The sequence below is a fragment of the Phodopus roborovskii genome, unplaced genomic scaffold (assembly GCF_943737965.1).
Source record: "Phodopus roborovskii unplaced genomic scaffold, PHOROB, whole genome shotgun sequence".
Lineage (NCBI taxonomy): Eukaryota > Metazoa > Chordata > Mammalia > Rodentia > Cricetidae > Phodopus > Phodopus roborovskii.
In genome coordinates, this window is record NW_026126597.1 from 2,350,207 (window position 1) to 2,370,982 (window position 20,776).

Genomic DNA, 20,776 nt, shown 5'->3' on the forward strand with positions numbered 1-20,776 from the left:
GAAAATGTCCCACAGGTATGCCTATGGGCCAGTCTGATAGAGACAACTCCCCTGTTGTGATTTCTTCTTCCCAGGAAACTAGTTTGTATGGAGTTGAAAAAAATTAAACAGTGCAAGATTTCCTGGGATCTTTAGAAAAATACCTATCTCAGGTTGAAGCTAACACTGAATAAGAATCTGAAACACCCTGTCCATTGTGATGACAGAGGCCATGAGGGGATCAGAGAACAACCTAGAAAGAACAGACCATGATTGGTTAAAGATAGGAGACACTGAATACCGCGGCAAGCCACCCCAAATTCACAGGGAATTGAAGCATACTGTGTAGACTGATAAACAATGAATTTTCCACGTTTTATTTATCTGAAACTTGGTGTTAATGTGGTGATCTGTATTTTAGCTGGCAACCCTAACCCTTGCCAGCTCTTCCTAGAACTGGGGAAATATGAGCCTACTAAAGAGAATAGCCATGTTGGCATGTGCCTACTGTGGCAATCTGAAACAAAGGGGAGCTGGAGAGCTGCAGACCCCTGGGTGTGGTGACCCTCTTCACCAAGGCATCTGCACTCTCTTATCCCACTTGAGGAAGTAGCAACTTTCCTGTCCTTGTAAGTAGCACTGGAAGGGGAAAAAGCATGTGAGCAGAGAGGCTTAAAACCAAGAGCCAAACACAGTGCCTTCTGACACTATGACCTCTAGTTATCCCACAGATACCTGGTGTTTACTGAGCACTTACAAATACTGACTCCGTATTAAGCACTATCTGAATTGCTTCATTATGTTTCTATAATAACTCCTGTGGTATATACAAAGAAATACATCCACTGTATATTTACTGATTTTTTTTTTTTTTTTTTACTTCTGTGAAGCTGGCATGATGGTGTTACCAGGCAAATGACTTACAATTTCAGCATGATGATGTCCACCGGAGTAATGACTGGAAAAATAAAATCCTGAAAAATCTAAGTAGTCATCAGTCAGGGTCTAGTCAAGTCATGTAAGTAGATCATTAAAACTATTTTTTTCCAAGGCCTGGAGAGATGATTCAGAGGTTAAGAACACTGACTGCTCTCCCAGAGGTCTTGAGTTCAATTCCCAGCATCCACATGGTAGCTCACAACCATCTATAATGAGATCTGGTGCCCTCTTCTGGCCTGCAGGCAGAACACTGTATACATAATAAATATATAAATCTTTTAAAAAAATAAAATAAAAATAAAGCTATATTTCCAGATGTGGTTTGTTTATTTCCAGACTTGAATGAGAATGGATGAGATGGATACAATTAAGTTTAGTACTGGGGGAGAGAGCTGAAGACTTCCAGATGACCCAGGTTCAATTCCCAGCACCCACATGGCAGCTCACAACTGTCTGCAACTCCAGTCCCAGGGTACCTGACACCTTCACACAGACATACACATAGACAAAACACCAATGCATATAAAAATAAATAAATCTTTTTTAAAAAGTTTAATACTAATATATAATTATGGCTGGCAAAATACAGAGATTACTGTAGCAAACAAACACATTTTAATTAAGTATAAGTTTTATAAAACTTCACAAATCTTTATGCACCCATACAAGCATCTTGTTGCCCTTCAGCCTTGCCTGTGAGCCTAAGGTTCTTAATATGGGTGCCTAGGAGGTGATGGCCCTGTGTGGATTTGCTCACTGGCATGCACAGTGCTGTGTCCGCATCGCGGTCTTCCTGGGCACTGAATACAAACACACATTTCTCCAGAGCCAGAGCCCAGCATCATGGCTGGAGTGATCGCTGGCCTTCAGAGATGTGTGGCAGACATGATGGGCAAGGCCTGCCACTTCAAGCACTCACTGTCATCCTGCACACTGTCCTGAAGCCTTCTGGCTGTGGTTTTCCTCAGAGAATCTGGACCCTGCAGTGGTCTCCAGTGAAGCTTGGCAACAGGTCTTCTCAGCCTCTGTGATGAGCTGTATAAGGTGACTAATGTTGTCCAGGACAACAGGGACTGGTGTGGTGGGAGTGCTGGTCCACTTGAAAGCTTCCCCAGTTGACAATCTCCTGTGCTGAGCGGACCGCCTTTGGCTTCCAGGGAGTAATTAGTGCTTTTGCCATGTGTAGCTGATGTGAGGAACCTGCTATGAAATAGCATGTGTTGTTCATGTCCAAGAGATCCATCTTGAGTCTAATTTGGCACTGGCTTTAAACAGCTGCTGCCTTTAGACGCTTCAATTTGTTATCCACAATAGGAAGGAGATCCTGGAAGGGTTCAGGGCAGTTCTATCAGTGTGTGTGTGTGTGTGTGTGTGTGTGTGTTTGTGTGTGAGTGTGTGTGTGTGTGTGTGTGTATACTCCACTTACAAACAGCTGAGCTACCTTCTCCCTACCAGCTTTCTTGGACCATTCCGTTTTCATTTTTAGAAACACTGTATCTCTTCTTTCCCCAGTGAAATCCCATGGTAACCTCCAACCCCAGACTTCAGTAATTCTACTGAGTACTCCTGGTCCTGTATTCTTGAGGCAAGTGGCCAAAAAAAAGGCTATAGAATTCAGCCAGGGTGTTTCTCAGGCTCAATGAGTGCCTAAGAGAATCAGTCTGGGGGTGAGGTTGGGGTGGTATGTGTATCAGGCTTACATTTGTTAGGACAGAGAACTCCTGTTTACAGTAAATAACCTGGTAGTAATTGAATGTGACTAGAAGACAGGTATGGGAAGCTCTGGTCTCTGGTAGATGGCTTCAGTGGCTTGGATTTAGACTGTAGAGCCCTGTGAAAGCTTACATGGAGCTTACAGTGAAACAGCCATGATGGCTGGTAGACCAGTCATCTATTTTGCTGATAGGACTGTGATAAGCCAAATTCCTGTTAGAAGGAAAATGGCACCATATCTGTTACTGGGACTAAAACTTGGAAGGTCTCTACTGGGCTCCTGTAATGGCTAGTCTTGGTTGTCTACTTAACTGCATCTAGAATTAACTAAAGCCCACCAGCTAGGCACACCCACGAAAGATTTTTCTCTTAAATAATTTAAAGTAGGAAGACCCACTTTTTCTTTATATATTGGTATTAATTAAATTTATTACTTTATTTCACATCCTGACCGAAGTATCCCCTCCCTCCTCTACTCCAATTCCCCCTCCCTCTTTTTGCTCCCCACCCCCCAAATCCACTCCTCCTGTTTCTATTCAGAAAGGGGCAGGCATCCCATGGGTGTCAACAAAGCAAACATATCAAGTTGAGATAGGACTAAGCTCCTTTCCTCATATTAAGGCAATCCAGTAGGATGAGTAGGTTCCCCAAAGCCTGTCCAGAGCATCGGGAACAGCCTCCCCTCCCTAAGAGTCTTACAAGGAGACCAAGCTATGCAACTGTCTCCCATATGTGTCCAGTGTCTGTGAGCTCATATGAGCCCACATTAGTTGTCTCTGTGAGTTCTTTTGTGATGACCTTGGCTCTCCCTGGTTTGTACAATCCTCCTTCCCTCTCTTTAACTGGATTCCCAGCTCTTGGCCCAGTGCTTAGATGTGGATCTCTGCATCTGCTTTCATCAGTTACTGGTCAAAGACTCTGATAGCAGTTAGATTAGTCACCAATCTGGTTACAGGAGATGGACAGTTCAGGCTGTCTATCCACTAATGCTAGGAGTCTTAGCTGGGGTCATCCTTCTAGACTTGTGGGAGTTTCCCTTGCACCAGGGTTCCACCTGACCCTGAAATGTGCCCCCCATAAGACATCTCTTTCATTATTCTCCAACTCTATCCCGACCCCAACTTGGTCCTTCATGTTCTCACCCACACTCACCCTCTGTTTACCTAGGAGATCTCTTCTATTTCCCCTTCCCAGAGAAATATCTGTCTATCTTTGGGCTCTCCTTGTTATCTAGCCTCTGTGGGGCTGTAGATTGGAGCCTGGTTCTCCTTTACTTTATAGCTAATACCTACTTGTGAGTGAGTACTGACCATGTTTGTCTCTCTGGATCTGGGTTATATCACTCCAGATGATTCTTTTTCTAGTTTCATTTCTTTGCCTTCAAATTTTCTGACATCGTTGTTTTTAACAACAGAACAATACTCCATTGTGTAAATATACCACATTTTCTTTATCTATTTATCAGTTGAGGGACATCTAGGTTATTACCAGGTTCTGGCTATTATGGATAATAGTCTTATGAACATAACTGAGCAAGTGTCCTTGTGGTATGATTGAGGATCCTTTGGATATATGACCAAGATTGGTATTGAGGTAGACTGATTCATAATTTTCTGAGAAACTGCCATATTAATTTCCAAAGTGACTGTAAAAGTTTGCACTCCCACCAGCAGTGGAGGAGTGTTCCCCTTTTTCCATATCCTCTCCAGCATAAACTGTCATTAGTGGTTTTGATCTTAGCCAATCTCACAAATGTAAGATAGAATCTCAGAGTTTTTTGTATTTGCATTTCCCTGACAGCTAAGGATGTTAAATAATTCTTTAAGTGTGTCTTGGCCATTTGCAATTCTTCTATGAGAATTCTCTGTTTAGATATATACCCCAGTTTTAATTGGATTATTTGTTGTTGTTGTTGTTGTTGATGTGTAGTTTCTTGAGTTTTTTTGTATGTTTTAGAGATCATCTCTCGGTCAGATGTGAAACAGTAAAGAACTTTTCCTATTTTGTGGGCTGCCCTTTTGTCTTGTTGACAGTGTCCTTTACCTATAGAAGCTTCTCAGTTTCAGGAGGTCCCATTTATTAATTGTACTTCTCAGAGCCTGTGCTGTTAGTGTTTTACTCAGGAAGTTGTCTCCTATGCCAATTCACTCAAGGTTACCTTCCACTCACTCTTCTATCATTTCAGTATAGCTGGATTTATGTTGAGATCTTTGATCCATTTGTACTTGAGTTTTGTGCGGGGTGACAGATATGGATCTATTTGCATTCTTCTGCATGCTGTCATCCAGTTATGCCTGCACCATTTGCTGAAGATGATCTCTTCCTGCCATTGTATAACTTTGGCTTCTTTTGTCAAAACGTAGGTGTTTATAGATATATGGGTTTATGTCAGGGTCAGGAAGATCCACTTTTAATCCAGAATTTTGAGATGAGAAGATCTATCTTCAATCTGGGCTACACCTTGTGCTGGCAGCCTATATGAAGGACAAGGAAGAGGGAAGCTTTTGCTCCTTGCCTGCTTGTCCTTGTTCTTGCTATTAATTCCATATCTCAACTGGTATGGAGCCAATTCTTTGGTAGTCCAGCATACCTGGAAGTCCAGCTGAGACTCCCAGCCTATCAGGGACTGAAAAACTCCTGTATCCTTGGTACTTCTGTTGGTAGATGATCATTGTTGGACTAGCTGGACCACCATGCTGTCACATTCAGTTACCTGAGGAGTTCCCCTAAATCTTTTAGGTACTTCAGCTCAGGCTATACTGAGATTTGTAGCATTAAAGCAGAAAAGAATTTCATGACTGAGTTGGTTTTATTAAAGATATAGTGTAAACATTAAGTATGAGGGTGCTCAGAAGGACATATCCAAGTGTGGATATAGGCTTCCCAAGGGAAAATATCAATTTTCTTATTATTAGCCATGTATACATCCTTCGTGTTGCCAAGGCATATCTTAAAGGGTTGCTAAGCAACTTTTCCCCCATTTCTTTTCTCTTATTAAGTGAGATTATATGGCAGCCTCAATGGTGACCTGGATAGAATTATAATCTGTTGAGAAGTTAAAAAAAAAAACAGACAAAAATAAGATCACACAGAAGTTCAACACATGTTCTTTTCCTGTAAATGGGGTTCCTGCTAAAATTCCCCGAAGATTGTGGGTCCCCAGTCTGGGTAGGAGAAAGGCTGTGTGCCCTTGCTGTTGTGACCTCACTGTAGCTGCAGAAAAGATGAGGGTCTCCTTTTCTCTATCATGTCCTTATTATTTTATTTTCTGCCTCACCTTGAATTACCTGACTGTCACTGTGTGTGGTAACCACTAGAGCCAAACATACTGAGGGACACTGGTGTCCTACATCAACTTGACACACAAACTAGAGTCATCTGAAAACAGGGAACCTTGATTGAGAAAATACCTCCATAAAAACCAGCTGTAAAGCATTTTCTTAATTACTTATTGATGGGGTAGGTCCAGCCCATTGTGGGTGGAGCGGCTTTTAGGCTGGTGGTCTTGGGTTCTATAAGAAAGCAGACTGAGCAAGCCATGAGGAGCAAACCAGTAAGCAGCATCCGTCTTGGCCTCTGCCTCAGCTCCTGCCTCCAGGTTTCTGCCCTGTTTGTGTTCCTGTCCTGACTTCCTTCAGTGATGAAAAGAAATGTGGAAGTGTAAGCCAAACCCTTTTCCTCAGCAGCTTGCTTTTGGGTCATTGTGTCTGGTTGCAGCAAAAGAAACTCTAACTAAAGAAGACACTTCCCCAATTACTTTTGGTCATGGCATTTTGTCACAGCAATATAAACCCTAACTAAGACACATGGACAGCAAAGCACAGGCATCCTGTTGTCACAGTGAGAATTCTCAGTGTGATTCTACCAAAGTAAATGCAGGTGGGGGGGGGGGGGGACAGCCCACTGCACCAGAGTCCTCCTCTGGCCAGGTTGTGGTGACTGTGTGAAGGAGATAAGCAGGCTCCATGATTCCTGCTGGCAGTGAGCATGGGGAGCCATAGCGGGTTTATCTCCCCAGGCAGTAAGCTGCACTAATTGCTTTGGAAGCAAGGCCTTTTCCTAGGCAGCAGCATATGCCACATGAATTGCCAGAAGCTATGATAAAAGGCCACCCCACTCCTCCTTTATTGAAATTTAATAATATGATGGGCCTGTCACTCCTTCCCACAAACTGTTTAATTTTAAAAAAGGTGTGGGGGACTGGCTGCCTTCTGTCCACAACCATCCAACAGTTCCCAGCCCAGCAATTTAGAACCTTCTAGTCTGTGGTAGCTAGGTTCTCCAGGACCCCTGGGGATTATGGATGAGTGAAATTAACCATGATTGTAATCATTTAAAACAACCTGGCCCTTTTATTTTTCCAAGGTGTATCGGATTATAACGCTGCAAATGAGGCAGTTGGCATGGAAAGTATCTGAAGTATAAAGTTTCAGGGGGTGGGGGGAGTAAGGATGTGCATGTGTGTATTTGTAGTGTGTGTGTTGTTGTTGTTGTTTGTGTCTTCATTTGCTCTCCACCTTATTTTTAAGACATGGACTCACTGAACCTGTCACTCATCTAGTAACTAGATTGGCTGGCCGTGAGCTCTGAGAGCCTCCTGCCTCAGCTTCCCTGTATTACACCTGAACTTAACTCCTCTCGCTTGTGATGCAAATACTTTCATAACCAAGCCACCTCACAGCCACCAACTTCCTGGTGTCCTTTTTAAAATATTGACAATAATCTTCCCTATCCCCCCTCCCCTTTTCCCTCCACTTGTGCAAGATTTAAAAACTTTTAAAGAAGTCCAAATTATACGTGCACAGAACAGCATGTGTGTGGAAGGATGCCTGTGACCATGGCGTGGTTGTAAGAACAGTTGGAGAACATGCTGGCAGTGTCCTTGAGAAGGAAGGTGATGGCTGGGCCTTGGCAGAACTCCCATTTACCCAACCTGAGTTCCAGCAGAATCACTTGTTCCTTAGAAATCTCAACAAGGTGCTGAACGGGTTCCTAGCTCAGTCATTCCTGTACTCACAGATGAGCACTCTCTTCCTTAGTGACAGAGCTCTGTTGCACAGTGATGTCATTTCCTATCAGGAGCTATGGGGAACAGTCAGTGATTCTAAAATGAAGATGGCCTCACATTGCTTCCTTGTTCCACGGTTGTTTTCAGGTGCATTTGTCTCTCAGCCCACACCTCTGAGTGCAAAGAGGAAAAGGAAGGCTCGGGGAAGAAAAATGTCTTAAAGGAGACAGGATGGGTCAGATATTTCTTCCTGTTGCCCTGGGCCCTGATATACTCGGCTCTATCTGCCACCCAGGCAGTTACCATGGCCATTCCACAGATGGCAAGATGGGGGCTTCATAGTCTACAGTAAGGACAAGAGCTCCTAATTCACTTTTTTTTTTGGTTTGGGGATCTTCAGGGGCTGAACCTCAGTTATGTTAGTATGCACAGTGGTAATATTATGATGGCTTTTCTTATAACCATGATACCAAAGCAGTATTAAGTCACTGTTAAGTATTAAAGACCCACTGGGCATAAAGTGCCTTTCTGTGCTCTGTCTGGCACAGACACGTAGTAAGTAGCAAGGTTCAGTCAGAGACAGTGCTTCAAGAGAGGGGTGGGGACTTGCGCTGGGGGATAACTCTATAATGTGCTTGTCTTGCAAGCATGAGGACATAAGTTCAGTTCCCCCAAATCCATGTCAAAAAGGCTGGTGTGTAAGCACATGTTTGGTAGGTAAGTGAGTCCCTACACAGGTCAGCTAGCCTTGCCTACGTGGCAAGCTCCAGGATAGTTCCATGCTGTTGTAAAAGCCAAGGTGACAACCCCTGAGGAATGAGGGCTGAAAGTATCCTCTGGCTTCTATGTGTATGTGCACACAAGCACACAGACGCTCATGGAATGTGTACATGAATGCACACCCTTAACAAAAGAAAAGGGAAGCACGGGGGTCCTAATAAGTGTCATTTTATTACGGGAACACTTGGCCAAGGCATCATCTTGGCTTCCAGGATCTTTGTGACAGCTATGGTGCACAGATATCCTCTTACTTCAGATGCCCTCATCCAACTAAAGCTAATAAACAAAGGAGCAAGCATGCTGGCTTACTCACCTGAAAAGGTCAGGTGTGTGTGTGTCTGTATGGAGTGGTCTAGCCCTGCCATCATGACCCATTCTTTCTCTTGTCTTAGTTAGGGTTTCCATTGCTATGAAGAGACATCATGACCATGGCAACCCTTATAAACATTTAATTTGGACTGCTTTAAAGTTTCAGAACTTTTTATCCATCTTTACGGTAGCATGCAGACAGACATGGTGCTAGAGAAGGAGCTGAGACGTCTACATCTTGATCCAAAGGCAACAGGAAGTGAACTGTCAACATTGGGTACATCTTGAGCATATATGATACCTCAAAGCCCACCTCCAGAGTGACACATACTTCCTCTAATAGGCTACACCTCCTAATAGTGACACTCCCTGTAGATTTATGAGAGAGCATTTTCATTTAAACCATGCCCCTCCACTATGGACTTTTATTTTTGGCTGTTTGCTTCACTCATGGAAGTACTATTCCTACAATGGCCAGGTGGCTGGTGGAACCAGAAATAGGGAAATATGAGGTGAGGTTCACTCTCTCCTCTTCTCTGTCTCTTGGGTGGCAGATTGGATAAGAAATGCAGAAAAATGCTGTGGTGATTCTTTATTGTTATCTGTATAAGTTGTTCCCCAATAAAACACCCATTTATCATTTATCTTGGGTCTAGTGAATTTGTAATCCCGACCAGTCCACATGGCTGGACTAGTGATCTAGCAGTTAGGATTTGGTGGGTGGAATTCTACAAGGCAGAGTCAACTGTGTCCAGCTTCACTGCATTCTTCTTTCTGGTTCCATCTGCAAGTGAAGCCACGCCCAAAGGGTGTGACCACTAACACATACATTGGCAAGGAAGATGCCCATACAGGTGGGTCTAATAAATGAACCCATTTCTTGATCTGAGGAGGTGTGCTGGTTAGTTTAATTGTCAGCCAGACCCAAACTAGAGTCAGTCACCTGGGATTATCCTCCTAAGGGATTATCTAAATCAGACTAGCCATGGGCATGTCTGTGAGGGATTGTCTTGATTACAATTGATAAAAGAAGACTTATTCCACTGTGCACAGCACCAGTCTATAGGTCAATGTTTCTCAACTTGTGGGTCATGATGCCTTTAGGGGTTGAATATCAGATATCTATATTATGGTTCCTAACAGTAGCAAAATTAAAGTTATGAAAATGACAACAGCAACAACAACAACAACAAAAAAATATTTTATGCTTGGGGATCACCACAACATGAGGAACTGTATTAAATAGTCACAGCATTAGGATTGAGAACCACTGGTCTAGGCAGGGATTCCTAAATGGTAAAAATAGAAACCAGATAAAGAATCAAGGAAGGAAGGAAGGAGTTAATGACTGTGGTTGTGATATGACTAACTACTTCAGTTCCTGCCTGGACTCCCTGTTCTGGCTCCCTGTGGTGGTTTGGTAGAAACTGGCTCTCATAGGCTTAAGGAGTAGCATATAAGAAGGCATGGCCTTGTTGGAGTAGGTGTGGCTTTTTGGAGGAAGTGTGCCACTGTGAAGGCAGGCTTTGAGGTCACTATGCTCAAGCCATGCCCAGTGTGCAGTCTCTTTGTGCTGCCTGAAGATCAAGATGTAGAAGTCTCAGTTCCTTCTCAAGCACCATGTCTGCCTGCGTGCTACCATGAGATAATGAACTAAACTTTGGAAACTGTAAGCCACCTTAGTTAAATGTTTGCCTTTGTAAGTGTTGCCATGAGGTCATGGTGTCTCTTCACAGCAATTAGAACACTAGGACAGTCTCCATCTGTATCATTAAGAGGTCTCTTGATTTATTAGATTGACTTACAGCAATTTCACAATAGCTGTTTTCATGCTGTAGAGGCCGAGAACTAGGTAGATACACATTTCATGAGTCTAGGTACCTGGGCAGTCACAGTCTGCTGCTAAAGGCTTTGAGGAGCCATGGAGAACCACTGGTCTTCAGTATGTTAGAGGCTTGTGAACTGGGAAAGGAGCTGAGAAGGCAATCAGGCAGGAAACAAAACTTTCCCCTTAGATCTCCTGTTATCATCTGGGCTGCCCCCAGACATTGCCACCCACATTTAGGATGGAACCTCCCATTTCAAATAACCAGGTCAAGAAAATCCCTCACAAGGATGCCCAGCAGCCTATCTCTTAGTTGATCCCACATGCAGTCAATTTGACAACCAAGATTAACTATCATACCACATTAGGCCTTAGGCTCTCCATTTTTTCATTGACATGTTGAGCCCAAATGACTGCTTTGACTCTTGTATCTTCAGGTTGGCACTGTGACAGCAGTGTCCTTACCTGGGCACTGGCAGTGAGGTAGTCACTAGCCACAAGGATGTAATGAGCACTTAAAATGTGCCTTGAGCTATAATTTTATTTCAACTTAAATATCAGTAGGTATAGGTCACCCATAGCAACCAAACTGGATAGAGCAGCAATTAGTAGACATCTCAACCTGGGAAATAGTTTCCTGAAAAGCAACTCTGCATGTAGATGGGGCTGGGCTGAGAGGTAAATACAGCTCTAAGACCAGGGAGTTGGTTTATGTTATAGGTAGGAAAGAAGGGAACAGTCTGGAATGAGGAAGGGGAGAAGACAGAGAAAGAAATTCCTCTCTTCAGGGAATGATTTTTCACTGGATATATGAATTATATTGTAACAGGAAAAACAAAACAAAATCAACTAACCTTGTCACAAAGAGCATTGGGCCAATCTCTGACATGTGTGTTCCATTTGGACTCTCCACATCCAACAATAAAAGCAGCCCTTGCCTGAAGCAGCATGTGACACACAGCCACACATGAATTTAAAGAATGGTAACTGTTCAGTATAAACCTATAACACCCAATACTACTGAGCCTGGGTGATGGATATGATACCAGGTGGACTTGTAAAGTAGAGCCTAACCATAATGATACAGGCCTGGGTCCAGTTAAGGACTAACTCTTTAGTAAAGAGCTTCAGGATGAAGCACAATGAGAGGGTGCTTGCCTAGCATGTGGATCCAAACAAAACAAAATCAGTCCAGACTCAAGCATGCTATGTGGTGCATGTACCATGTGCCATGTCCTCACTTGCCAAACTTCTTCATAGGGTTTCATAGTTACTTTCTTATGATGTGTAGGCTGGATTTCTACAGAACCAGAAGAAACAGAAGATACTCCAGGCTACTACAAAGAAGGCTTAACTTGATACACACTAGCAATGCCTGGAAAGAAGGAACATTATTGAGAAAATGTCTGTTAGATTGGACTGTGGACATGTCTGTGAGGATTTTCTTGGTTAATGATTGGTGTGGGAGAGCCCTGCCCACTGTGGGTGGTGCCATGCCTAGGCAGGTGGTCCTGGGTTGATTGAGAAAGCAGCTGAACAAGCCATAGGACCAGTACAGGAAGCAGCTTTCCTCCAGGTCCTACCTGTAGGACTCAGCCTTGAGCCCCTGCCCTTCTTTCACTGATGGATTTTGACCTGGAAGCTTTAATGTGAAATAAAGGCTTTCCTCTCTGGTCCATGTTTTATCATTGACACAAAGAAGCAAACTGGGGCACAAAGGAAACACTGTGAATTGCTCTGAGGAGTAAGTGGCCTGAGAAAGCCTCCTAAGATTGAAAGGGGTGATGTCAGTACTGAACCCCCAAATTCTGCAGTTAGGAATGAGTGTGGCAGGTGATCTGGGGGTAAGTTCCATGAGGAGGGGACACATGCAGAGCCCTAATGGATTTGTATTCCTTGTTTCAGCACTTCAGGGAGCATTTGGACAAACTTTTCGCCAAAGGAATTGGCATGCTGGATATCGCTCTGAATGAGGCCTTCAACATACTCAGTGATGTAAGTACCTCTTTGACCTGCCTTTCTCAGGATCAGTACAATAGATGGGGTTTGTAGAAAATCTTGGTCAGTGTTATTTTCAGGCCTGAGGTGCTCTGAGAGCAACTGGAACAAACTGGAATGCCACCTACATCTGGATTAGGGTATCTGCTCTACAGAGTAGGCTGTTGTCATTCTGCTTGTGAGAAAATGAAGGATCAGGATGATGAGTTTCTCAGCATGCATAACCACTGTGGACCCCAGGCTTTGCTTTGCCACTCAGTGAAATTCCAGTCTAGATTTGCATTTTTCATACCTAGGTACACTGGCTCTTGGGTCAAAGGTTGGCATAACACCTAGAGTTTCTTTTATCAATGACATGTGGCACAAAGAAAGCCATTTTGGTCTCAGTCCTGAGCCAGGATCTCTTCCTCCTTCAGAGGAAACAAAAACAGGGAAGGACAGCATCTATTCATTTCCTCCAGATATACCTGAAGCCAACTCATCTTGCCTCATTCCCAAGGGCTGTTAGCTACATGTGATTAATATGTATGCAAGACTTCATGTCTAAAGCTGGGATACATTCAGTAAAGTGCTTGTCTAGCATACACAAAGCCCTGGGTTCATGACCCAGTAATATGTAAATTGTGCATGATGGCATACACCTGTAATCCTAGCAGTTGAGAGATGGGGGCAGATGAGTCAGGAGTTCACGGTCATCATTAGCTACATAGTGAACTCCAAGAGTCAACTTCCCTCCCTTCCTTCCTCTCTTACACACACACACACACACACACACACACACACACACACACACACACACACTTCATATATTCAGAAGCACATTTCTGTTAATAGCATATTAATAGCTTAGAAACTGCTGATCAGGGCAGAGGCCAGCTGCTCCTTCACATTGGTTTGAACCCAGGCAGGTGACTTCTCAGGCCTCAGAGCTGTCTATCACAGCAGGCCTGAGTTTATCAGTCTCTTTGTAAGAGGTGATGCTGAAAAGATTTGTCCTGATTTGGAAATTTAGTCTTTTTATGTCAAGAATCACTCTGAACTCAACCTCCCATTGGAAGTCTTTGCATGGTACTTCTTGCTTTCTTGCCCTGGTGGTATAGGAGTGTGAGTTAGGAGGCCTTTATGTGGTTAAGTTTGTAGTCTTCAGGAATCAGAGTGGCTGAGCAGGAAACCTGTGTGTCATACTGAATAAGGGATTATCAGACTCACTCTTCTTTTATCTATGAAGGCCCACGTGTGACTTTTCCTGGAGACACGTAAAGAAATAGCTGTTCACCCTCCATAGGCCATGCACAGACCAGGGAAAGGATCCAATCCAGGTCCAACTTGGCAAACTTTATTATTATTATTATTTATTATTATTATTATTATTACTGAAGTTATTTACAGCTGCACATACAACTCCAAGGGAGGTACACTACCACGGAGTCCCATCCCAACATGGGTGACAGCTCATGAGCACTGTGCATCCAGCGAGGCCCTATTCCCTTTAGCAGACTTGGCTGTCACTGCATTGTCTTGCTTCTTTCCTGCTAGGTCCCCAAGTCATCGATGAGTCACTGAACAGCTTTGCCATGGCAGATACATGGCAGATTGACAAGTCACTCCTTCAGGAAATTCAAGAACAGGGGTTAATAAGAAGGGAAAGGGTGAGACCTACTGCTAAGAATCTGAATGAGATCTTTTTCTCCCCTTAGAGATGAACCTGATAGGTTTGCCTTTGATAAGATAAAGCAAGAGTTGTAAGAGAACTTAGAGTATTTACACTCTAAATAAAAGTGTATAGTGTTTTTAATGAAATTTCCAGAAAGTATTCAGGATAGGAATAAGGCCATACTCCACTTTCCAATAAACCTGCCTTTAGCATGGGTCATTGCTATTTTATTTTCCTTATTAGAAAATATATTCATATGTGGCATTACGGTAGCTTGATCTGGGCAGTGGTGACATACTCCTTTAATGTCAGCACTCCAGAGGCACAGACAGGCAGATCTCTGTGAGTTCAAGGCCAGCCTGGTCTACAGAGCTAGTTCCAGGACAGGCTCCAAAGTAATACAGAGAAACCCTGTCTCAAAAAAAGAAAGAAAGAGAGAGAGAGAGAGAGAGAGAGAGAGAGAGAGAGAGAGAGAGAGAGAGAGAAAGAAAGAGAAAGAAAGAGAAAGAAAGAAAGAAAATATATTCATATGAAATCCATAGTGTCTCCCTATCGGCACCTTTACAGTGAATGTTAATGGCTGTGATGGAATGGTTGATTCTCAGCTAATTGGAAGCTTTAACTGAACTGTAGTCTCAGGAGCCCAGGAGCCTTTTCTTCCACACATTGTAACTCCAGGCTTTCTGTCCTGTCTCAAAACAGCTATAGCTTCCACTCTGAGACTTGGCCTCACCTCTTTCAAGTCCTTTCATTCATCCCCTGTCCTTTTTCCTTCCATTCATCAGTTTTGTCTTCAAACATTCCTGAACCAGTGTTACAGCCAGATAAATGCTGATCTGCCAAGATCTTCAACATAGGGTGCTGTGCAAGTTGGGGAGCTACCCTCATCCTGGATATGTGTAGTGTACTCACACATATACTTTCACCATTTCAAAACTTAAATACTTACTTGGAAGAAGTACCACAGCACTTGTATATAGTAAAGGCTAGGAGAAGTCTGTTAGGTAGAGGCATTTCAAAATGTGTTTATATCAGTAGTTAAATGTCTGGGCTCAGATAATACTTTATATCATTTAAACTGAATATCAACAGATGGTAGTCTGGGTCCACTAAGCATATGTTTGAGTATAAGGCCCTTTATATCCTCCAAAATATTATGTCCACACTGCCAGAGACTACTAAGACCAGAGAGAACACCAATATGGGCACTTTTTGCCTGCCTCAAATTCTTGTCAGAAAAATTCTTATCACACATATGTGAGTATGATTGTGTATTTGTGGAGGCCAGAGTCCAGCTTGTTTGTTCTTTCCTCTACCATGTGAGTTCTAGAGATTTAACTCAGGCCATCAGACTTGGTGACGGGTACCTTTTACCCATTGAGCCATCTTATTGGCTCTCCTTATTTTAAACAGCGAAACATTCTACCTATCCATATGCCTGATCTTCTACTGGCGAAACCCATGGAGTCTGGCTAGTTAGACCCCAGATGGACTGTTCATCAATGCTGGATGGTAGGAAACAGCCCTAATGAAGGCTACGAAATGACCATGCTGGAGAATGGCTAGCAGTTGGTGTCACACTGGTCTGAGTGAACATGCATCTCATAGAGAAACATTCCCACGCCAGCTCTTGCCATTGGGCTCTCAAACAGCTACATTCTTACACAAACACAGAGATGGTTAATCTTCCATGAAAATGAGGCTTTATCTATTTTCCATTTCATCAATATGGCCTTTAAGTGATAGAATTCTTTTCCTGGGTGTTATGCCTGACTCTGAAAGCCTACCTGAAGTTAAAAAGCTGTTTTACACACACACATACACACGCACACACACACACACACACACACACACACACAGAGAGAGAGAGAGAGAGAGAGAGAGAGAGAGAGAGAGAGAGAGAGAGAGACTTGACTGGCTGGAGTTTAGAATAGCTCAGAGACTGCAATAATTAAATGGAATTTATTCTGTCTTGCAATTACCAACATTTCAGTTTTGGTATTTACTCAGATGACTTAAAGGTTTGTGGTCATTGATACTCATGGCTTTGAAAACAGCATTTAAATAAACTTCTAAGCCCTTTCCAGTTATTGATCTCTACTCCATTCATTAGACTCCACAAAGAACACAGAACCAGTTTGCTACAGTAGTTAGCATCTACCTTGTCATGTGACAACTGCAATTATCTTTTTTGGCGATGAATGTGATCTTTGCAGTGATTACCTTTTAAAAATTTTTTTCTTAGCCAATTAAATAAAATTCAGTGACATTTCAAAGACGGTTAATCACAACCAAATGCTCCAAATGTCAGGATGCATTGAAAGTTTCACTGCTAACTGATGAATCAGGGAGCTAATTGTAGTTCATCACCAGGCCCTTGTCATTGTTATTATTATGGAAAACACTTTCATCACTCTCCCTATTCAATGAAAAAAATGTTCTAGACAAATATGAAGAGAAGAGATATTACTCATCAAAGCATTTGAATTTAATTGCATTCCTCAAAATCCTCCAAGTCCATATTGCTTCAGAGACTGTGTGAGGGGGCCCTGCCTGAGAGGAAAGGACTGGCTTTGTAATGAATAGCTCCTGGGGGGGTTCTGACTTCCCCAGTATCCAGATACCTTCATTCCCCTACCCTTCTTTCCTTTTGTTGGGAGTGTTTCTTCGAGAATGGTTTTGAATGAGCTTCTAGAACAGCCCCAGACATTTATCCCCATGCCCAAGGTCTCTGTGACCTGAAGCAGGAATGGTTTGTATTCAAAGACTTGCTGTGGGCCTTTCAAAGACTTGGAGAACTGTGTAGAATGTAGCCTCATTACTCATTGTCCCAACAACCTCCCTGGAAGGCCAGGCTAGATTTTGTTTTCCTACTGAAGTAAAGGAAGAAAGGCACTACTCTGAGAGAATCTTAGTGGTGTCTCAGGGGCAGGACAAATTAGTTTATTTACTCACAGATTGGGAGGTGGAGAGGAGCCCCATTGGTTGACCAATGATGAGAACCCAATGGCAGATAATTGCAGACATTGAAGTAGGGGTGTATGCGAGAATGAGAGGTCACATCTTGAATCAAGAAGCCAGAGATACTAAAGGCCATGCCCACTCTTATAACCTGCTTTGTCAAGAACTCTCTTGGTCTCTTTTGAGAACAACAGTCTCATTGACCCAGGGACCTCCCAGTTGGCACTTCCTCTTACAGGTCTGAACCACTTCTTCATACAGCTACACTGAAAGTCGTGCCTCCACCACAAGGACACAAGGAGGACATTCTCAGATCCTAACAGTCACTAGCTGCTCAGGAACTTCCCTATCATTACTGAAAAGCTGGAGTGAAGACTGCCAAGTGTGGATGCTAGGGCTGGCCTGCCCATGTTCAAATACCAGTCATGTCTCCTTGGGCTAATCTCTCTGGGCCTCAGTCTTCCTGCCTATAAAAGAAGGATAAGCAGTTTCAACCTCCAAGACCAATAAAGATTCAGTAGGTTTAAGCTTCTCCTCTGATATGCAATGAACATTTAATCTCCGTTATAATACCCATGTAAGGATGTTAGTCCCATGTTACAAATGAAGAAGTGGATAATCAGGGAAAAGAATATCTCAGGCATGCATCTGGGTCTACAATAGGACTGGGGGCTTTATGCATGTGTGGATGCTTGTCTTGCTCTCTCCTAATAGGACCTCAGAGTAATTCCATCCATCCATGCAGTTATCTATTGTAAACACACTAAACTTGTAATTACACAAAGACTAAATATGAATATCTTCGATTTGAAGTATCCTTCAGTCTCTCCCAGAGCTGTGGTCAATACATTTAACACAGTCTTTGCTGAGGAGCCATTCTTCTTCTAGGGAAAGCCTAAGAATGTGTTTTCCCACGGAGCCTCAATTCAGTATTCAGTCTGCATCCCTTCCCCCCACACACTTACCCCAAGACAGATTTTGTCATTGTTGTTAAAAAGTAGGAAGGAGAAGGAGGAGGAGGAGGAAGAGGAGGAGAAGAAGAATCACATTCATGGTGAAGTCTTCCTCAGAATGGTTCATAAAACCCCTCACTTCCTGTCTCCCTTCTCTGCTTCCTCCTCTTAGAGTCATCGTCATCAGGCACATAGAGTAGTTCTTCTATGTCTTTTCAAAGAGAATACAAAATTAAGGGAAGGAATGCTTTGGGCAGATTTCATCCCCAGCACTGCACACGCATGTTAGCAAGTGAATACACAGTGGGTTATAATAGAGATCATTTGCTTCTGAAGGCTAAAGATCTGCCTTATATGTCAGAGCCTCAGCATTGTGTAATTGTGGGGTGTTTAAGGACTTGGTGTTGATTTGACTTGTATCATTAATAGCATTCATTACAGGCTTTTTCTTCCCACCTCCTTTCCACAGGAAGGGTGCACAACCCTGGTAATTATGTCTGCTCACTTGCAGTTATTACTTACAAAGGCTGGAGCTATGTGTATGTGGTACTGAGATTGAATCCAGGGCCTGGAACATATACTGCAAGAAGTGCTCTGCCACCAAGTTATGTCTACAGTGCCCCCCCCATTATTTGACTTTTGTTTTGTTTTGGTTTTTTGTTTTGTTTTGTTTTGTTTTGTTTTGAGAAGGGAGACTCAACCTGAAACACAGGCTTGCCTGCAAACAGACCAGGATGACCTTGAACTTGCAGCAATCCTCTTATCATCAGTCATCCATGTGCTGGGATTTCAAGCTAAGAGTAGGATCCCTACTTTTAGGGAAATATAAAGGAAATATAGGAAAATAACGGAAATATAAAGCTGCCATTCGGATCTGCACACTAGCAAGTACAATCTGGGAGTTCCAGAATGCCACACGTGCTAACAAACTATTACAAAACTTTTATGCTAAAACATTCAGATTAACTTCATTGTTCATAAAGAGTACCTAACTTTGGGATGTGACTTATCATTTTCCTAACTTCATTTCTGTCTGATACTTCATTTGATTTTTAATATATAAAACATTCTGTACCTACTTAACTCCCTCAGATCAGCCTCATTAAGATTTTGACGGAGATGTGACCTCTCTCACAGCCTGCTGCCCTTAACACTGTACTCTATAAACTCCTTTGCCAACTTAGGTAGACTCCAAGTATGAGTTTTAGACCCCTCCTCTTTGCCTTGCTCTGCAGTCAGTTCTGACTTCTGTAGTTACTTGCAGTCAGTTTTCCATTCTCAGAGCACAAAGGCGAGCTGTTTGCAAAGCTTATCCTATGGGTTGTATTGGCGGTATGTAATGAGCTCTTAGATTTCAAGGACCACATGCCCTGGAGATCTTGTGGATACACAGACTCCCTGATTTGTGTCTTATTTTAAGCATTTCTTTCCACAGTTCAACCACACAGGACAAGGCAGTATCTGCAGCCAGGCCATCATGCTCATAACTGATGGAGCAGTTGATACCTATGACACCATCTTTGCAAAATACAATTGGCCAGACCGTAAGGTGAGTTGATGCTGACAACATCTGGGTAGTGGTGGCCATGGTCAGTCTTTATTGCAACCTCCAGATCATCCATAGATAAGTGTCCCGTGTCAGCTTAATCTCATAATGATCTATGGTTTCTCAGCCTGTGTTTGTGGGTTAACCAAAATCAAATACTACGGCTTTTGTAGTTTTTTAAATGAAACTGTTTTGGAGAAAAGGGAGGAGACTGTGAAGATGTATTTAACATGTGTGAAAAAAGTTCCTTGTGAAGTACCTGCTCTTGCTATGTAGCACATCTCTTTAATGTGGTTTTCTTGGATGTGGCCTTGAAGCCACCTCAATTGTGCATGCTTCTTTAGGGATTCCCTGAAGCTCTACCTAGAGTCTTCTATTACTGGGCACAGCTCCATGTACCTGTCAAAGTTGTCTGCCCTCTAACCAATTACTTCTTGGTTTCCAAGTAGAATCAGTAAGTTATTTTTTATCTTTTGAATCCATCTATTACAGCATCCATGACTGACATTTGCTGAGGTTCCTCAGCTTGTAGTCAGTCTGAGTTCTCTGAGGAAAAATGTAAAATTGTGGTTATTTGGACCCTATTCTACACTGAAATCTCTGGAAATATGTCTCCATAACCCATGTTTTTAAAGTGCCACCAATGGGTATGTGCCAATAAATTGGCAAGTTGGGGGTTGGGGGATCACTGTGTCATTTTACATGGTAGGATTTTAGCAGTGAGCAATATCAGGCAGAGCAGGTGCCATTGGGCATCTTCTTGTTCCCTGTGTTATCCTCCACTGTGTAGCAGAATGAAATGGTCCAGGCCATATCCATCTTCCATTCTCTGTTTTGTATGTTTAGTTTATGAGACATGAACTAACTAAACACATATGTTAAAAAGAAACAGAAGGCAGCCTTTACCTTTTGCCATAACCAGGGAAATATGTACATTGTGCGATTGTGACAGGAAAAGTCATTCCATGTTATGTTTGTCATTCTTAACCTACACAGGTCTCTGATACACATAGATCTATGTTACCAACAAATCATGATTAAAGATGCATGTGTTCTGTATAGCATAGTTCCCTAAGGGATCATGAACAGCCACTACCTCTGAAGCTAGAGG

At 42.8% G+C, this 20,776-nt stretch overlaps 1 protein-coding gene across 2 annotated transcripts in view; it reads left to right on the forward strand.

Annotated features, from left to right (window-relative positions):
* The window catches only part of LOC127236843 (voltage-dependent calcium channel subunit alpha-2/delta-3), a 775,613-nt gene that overhangs the window by 408,018 nt on the left and 346,819 nt on the right, over positions 1–20,776 (forward strand). For both annotated transcript variants that reach the window (XM_051204755.1, XM_051204756.1), the window contains exons 10-11: positions 12,459–12,548; positions 19,555–19,668. In XM_051204755.1, the coding sequence (XP_051060712.1) occupies positions 12,459–12,548; positions 19,555–19,668 (204 nt within the window). The remainder of the gene's footprint in view (positions 1–12,458; positions 12,549–19,554; positions 19,669–20,776) is intronic.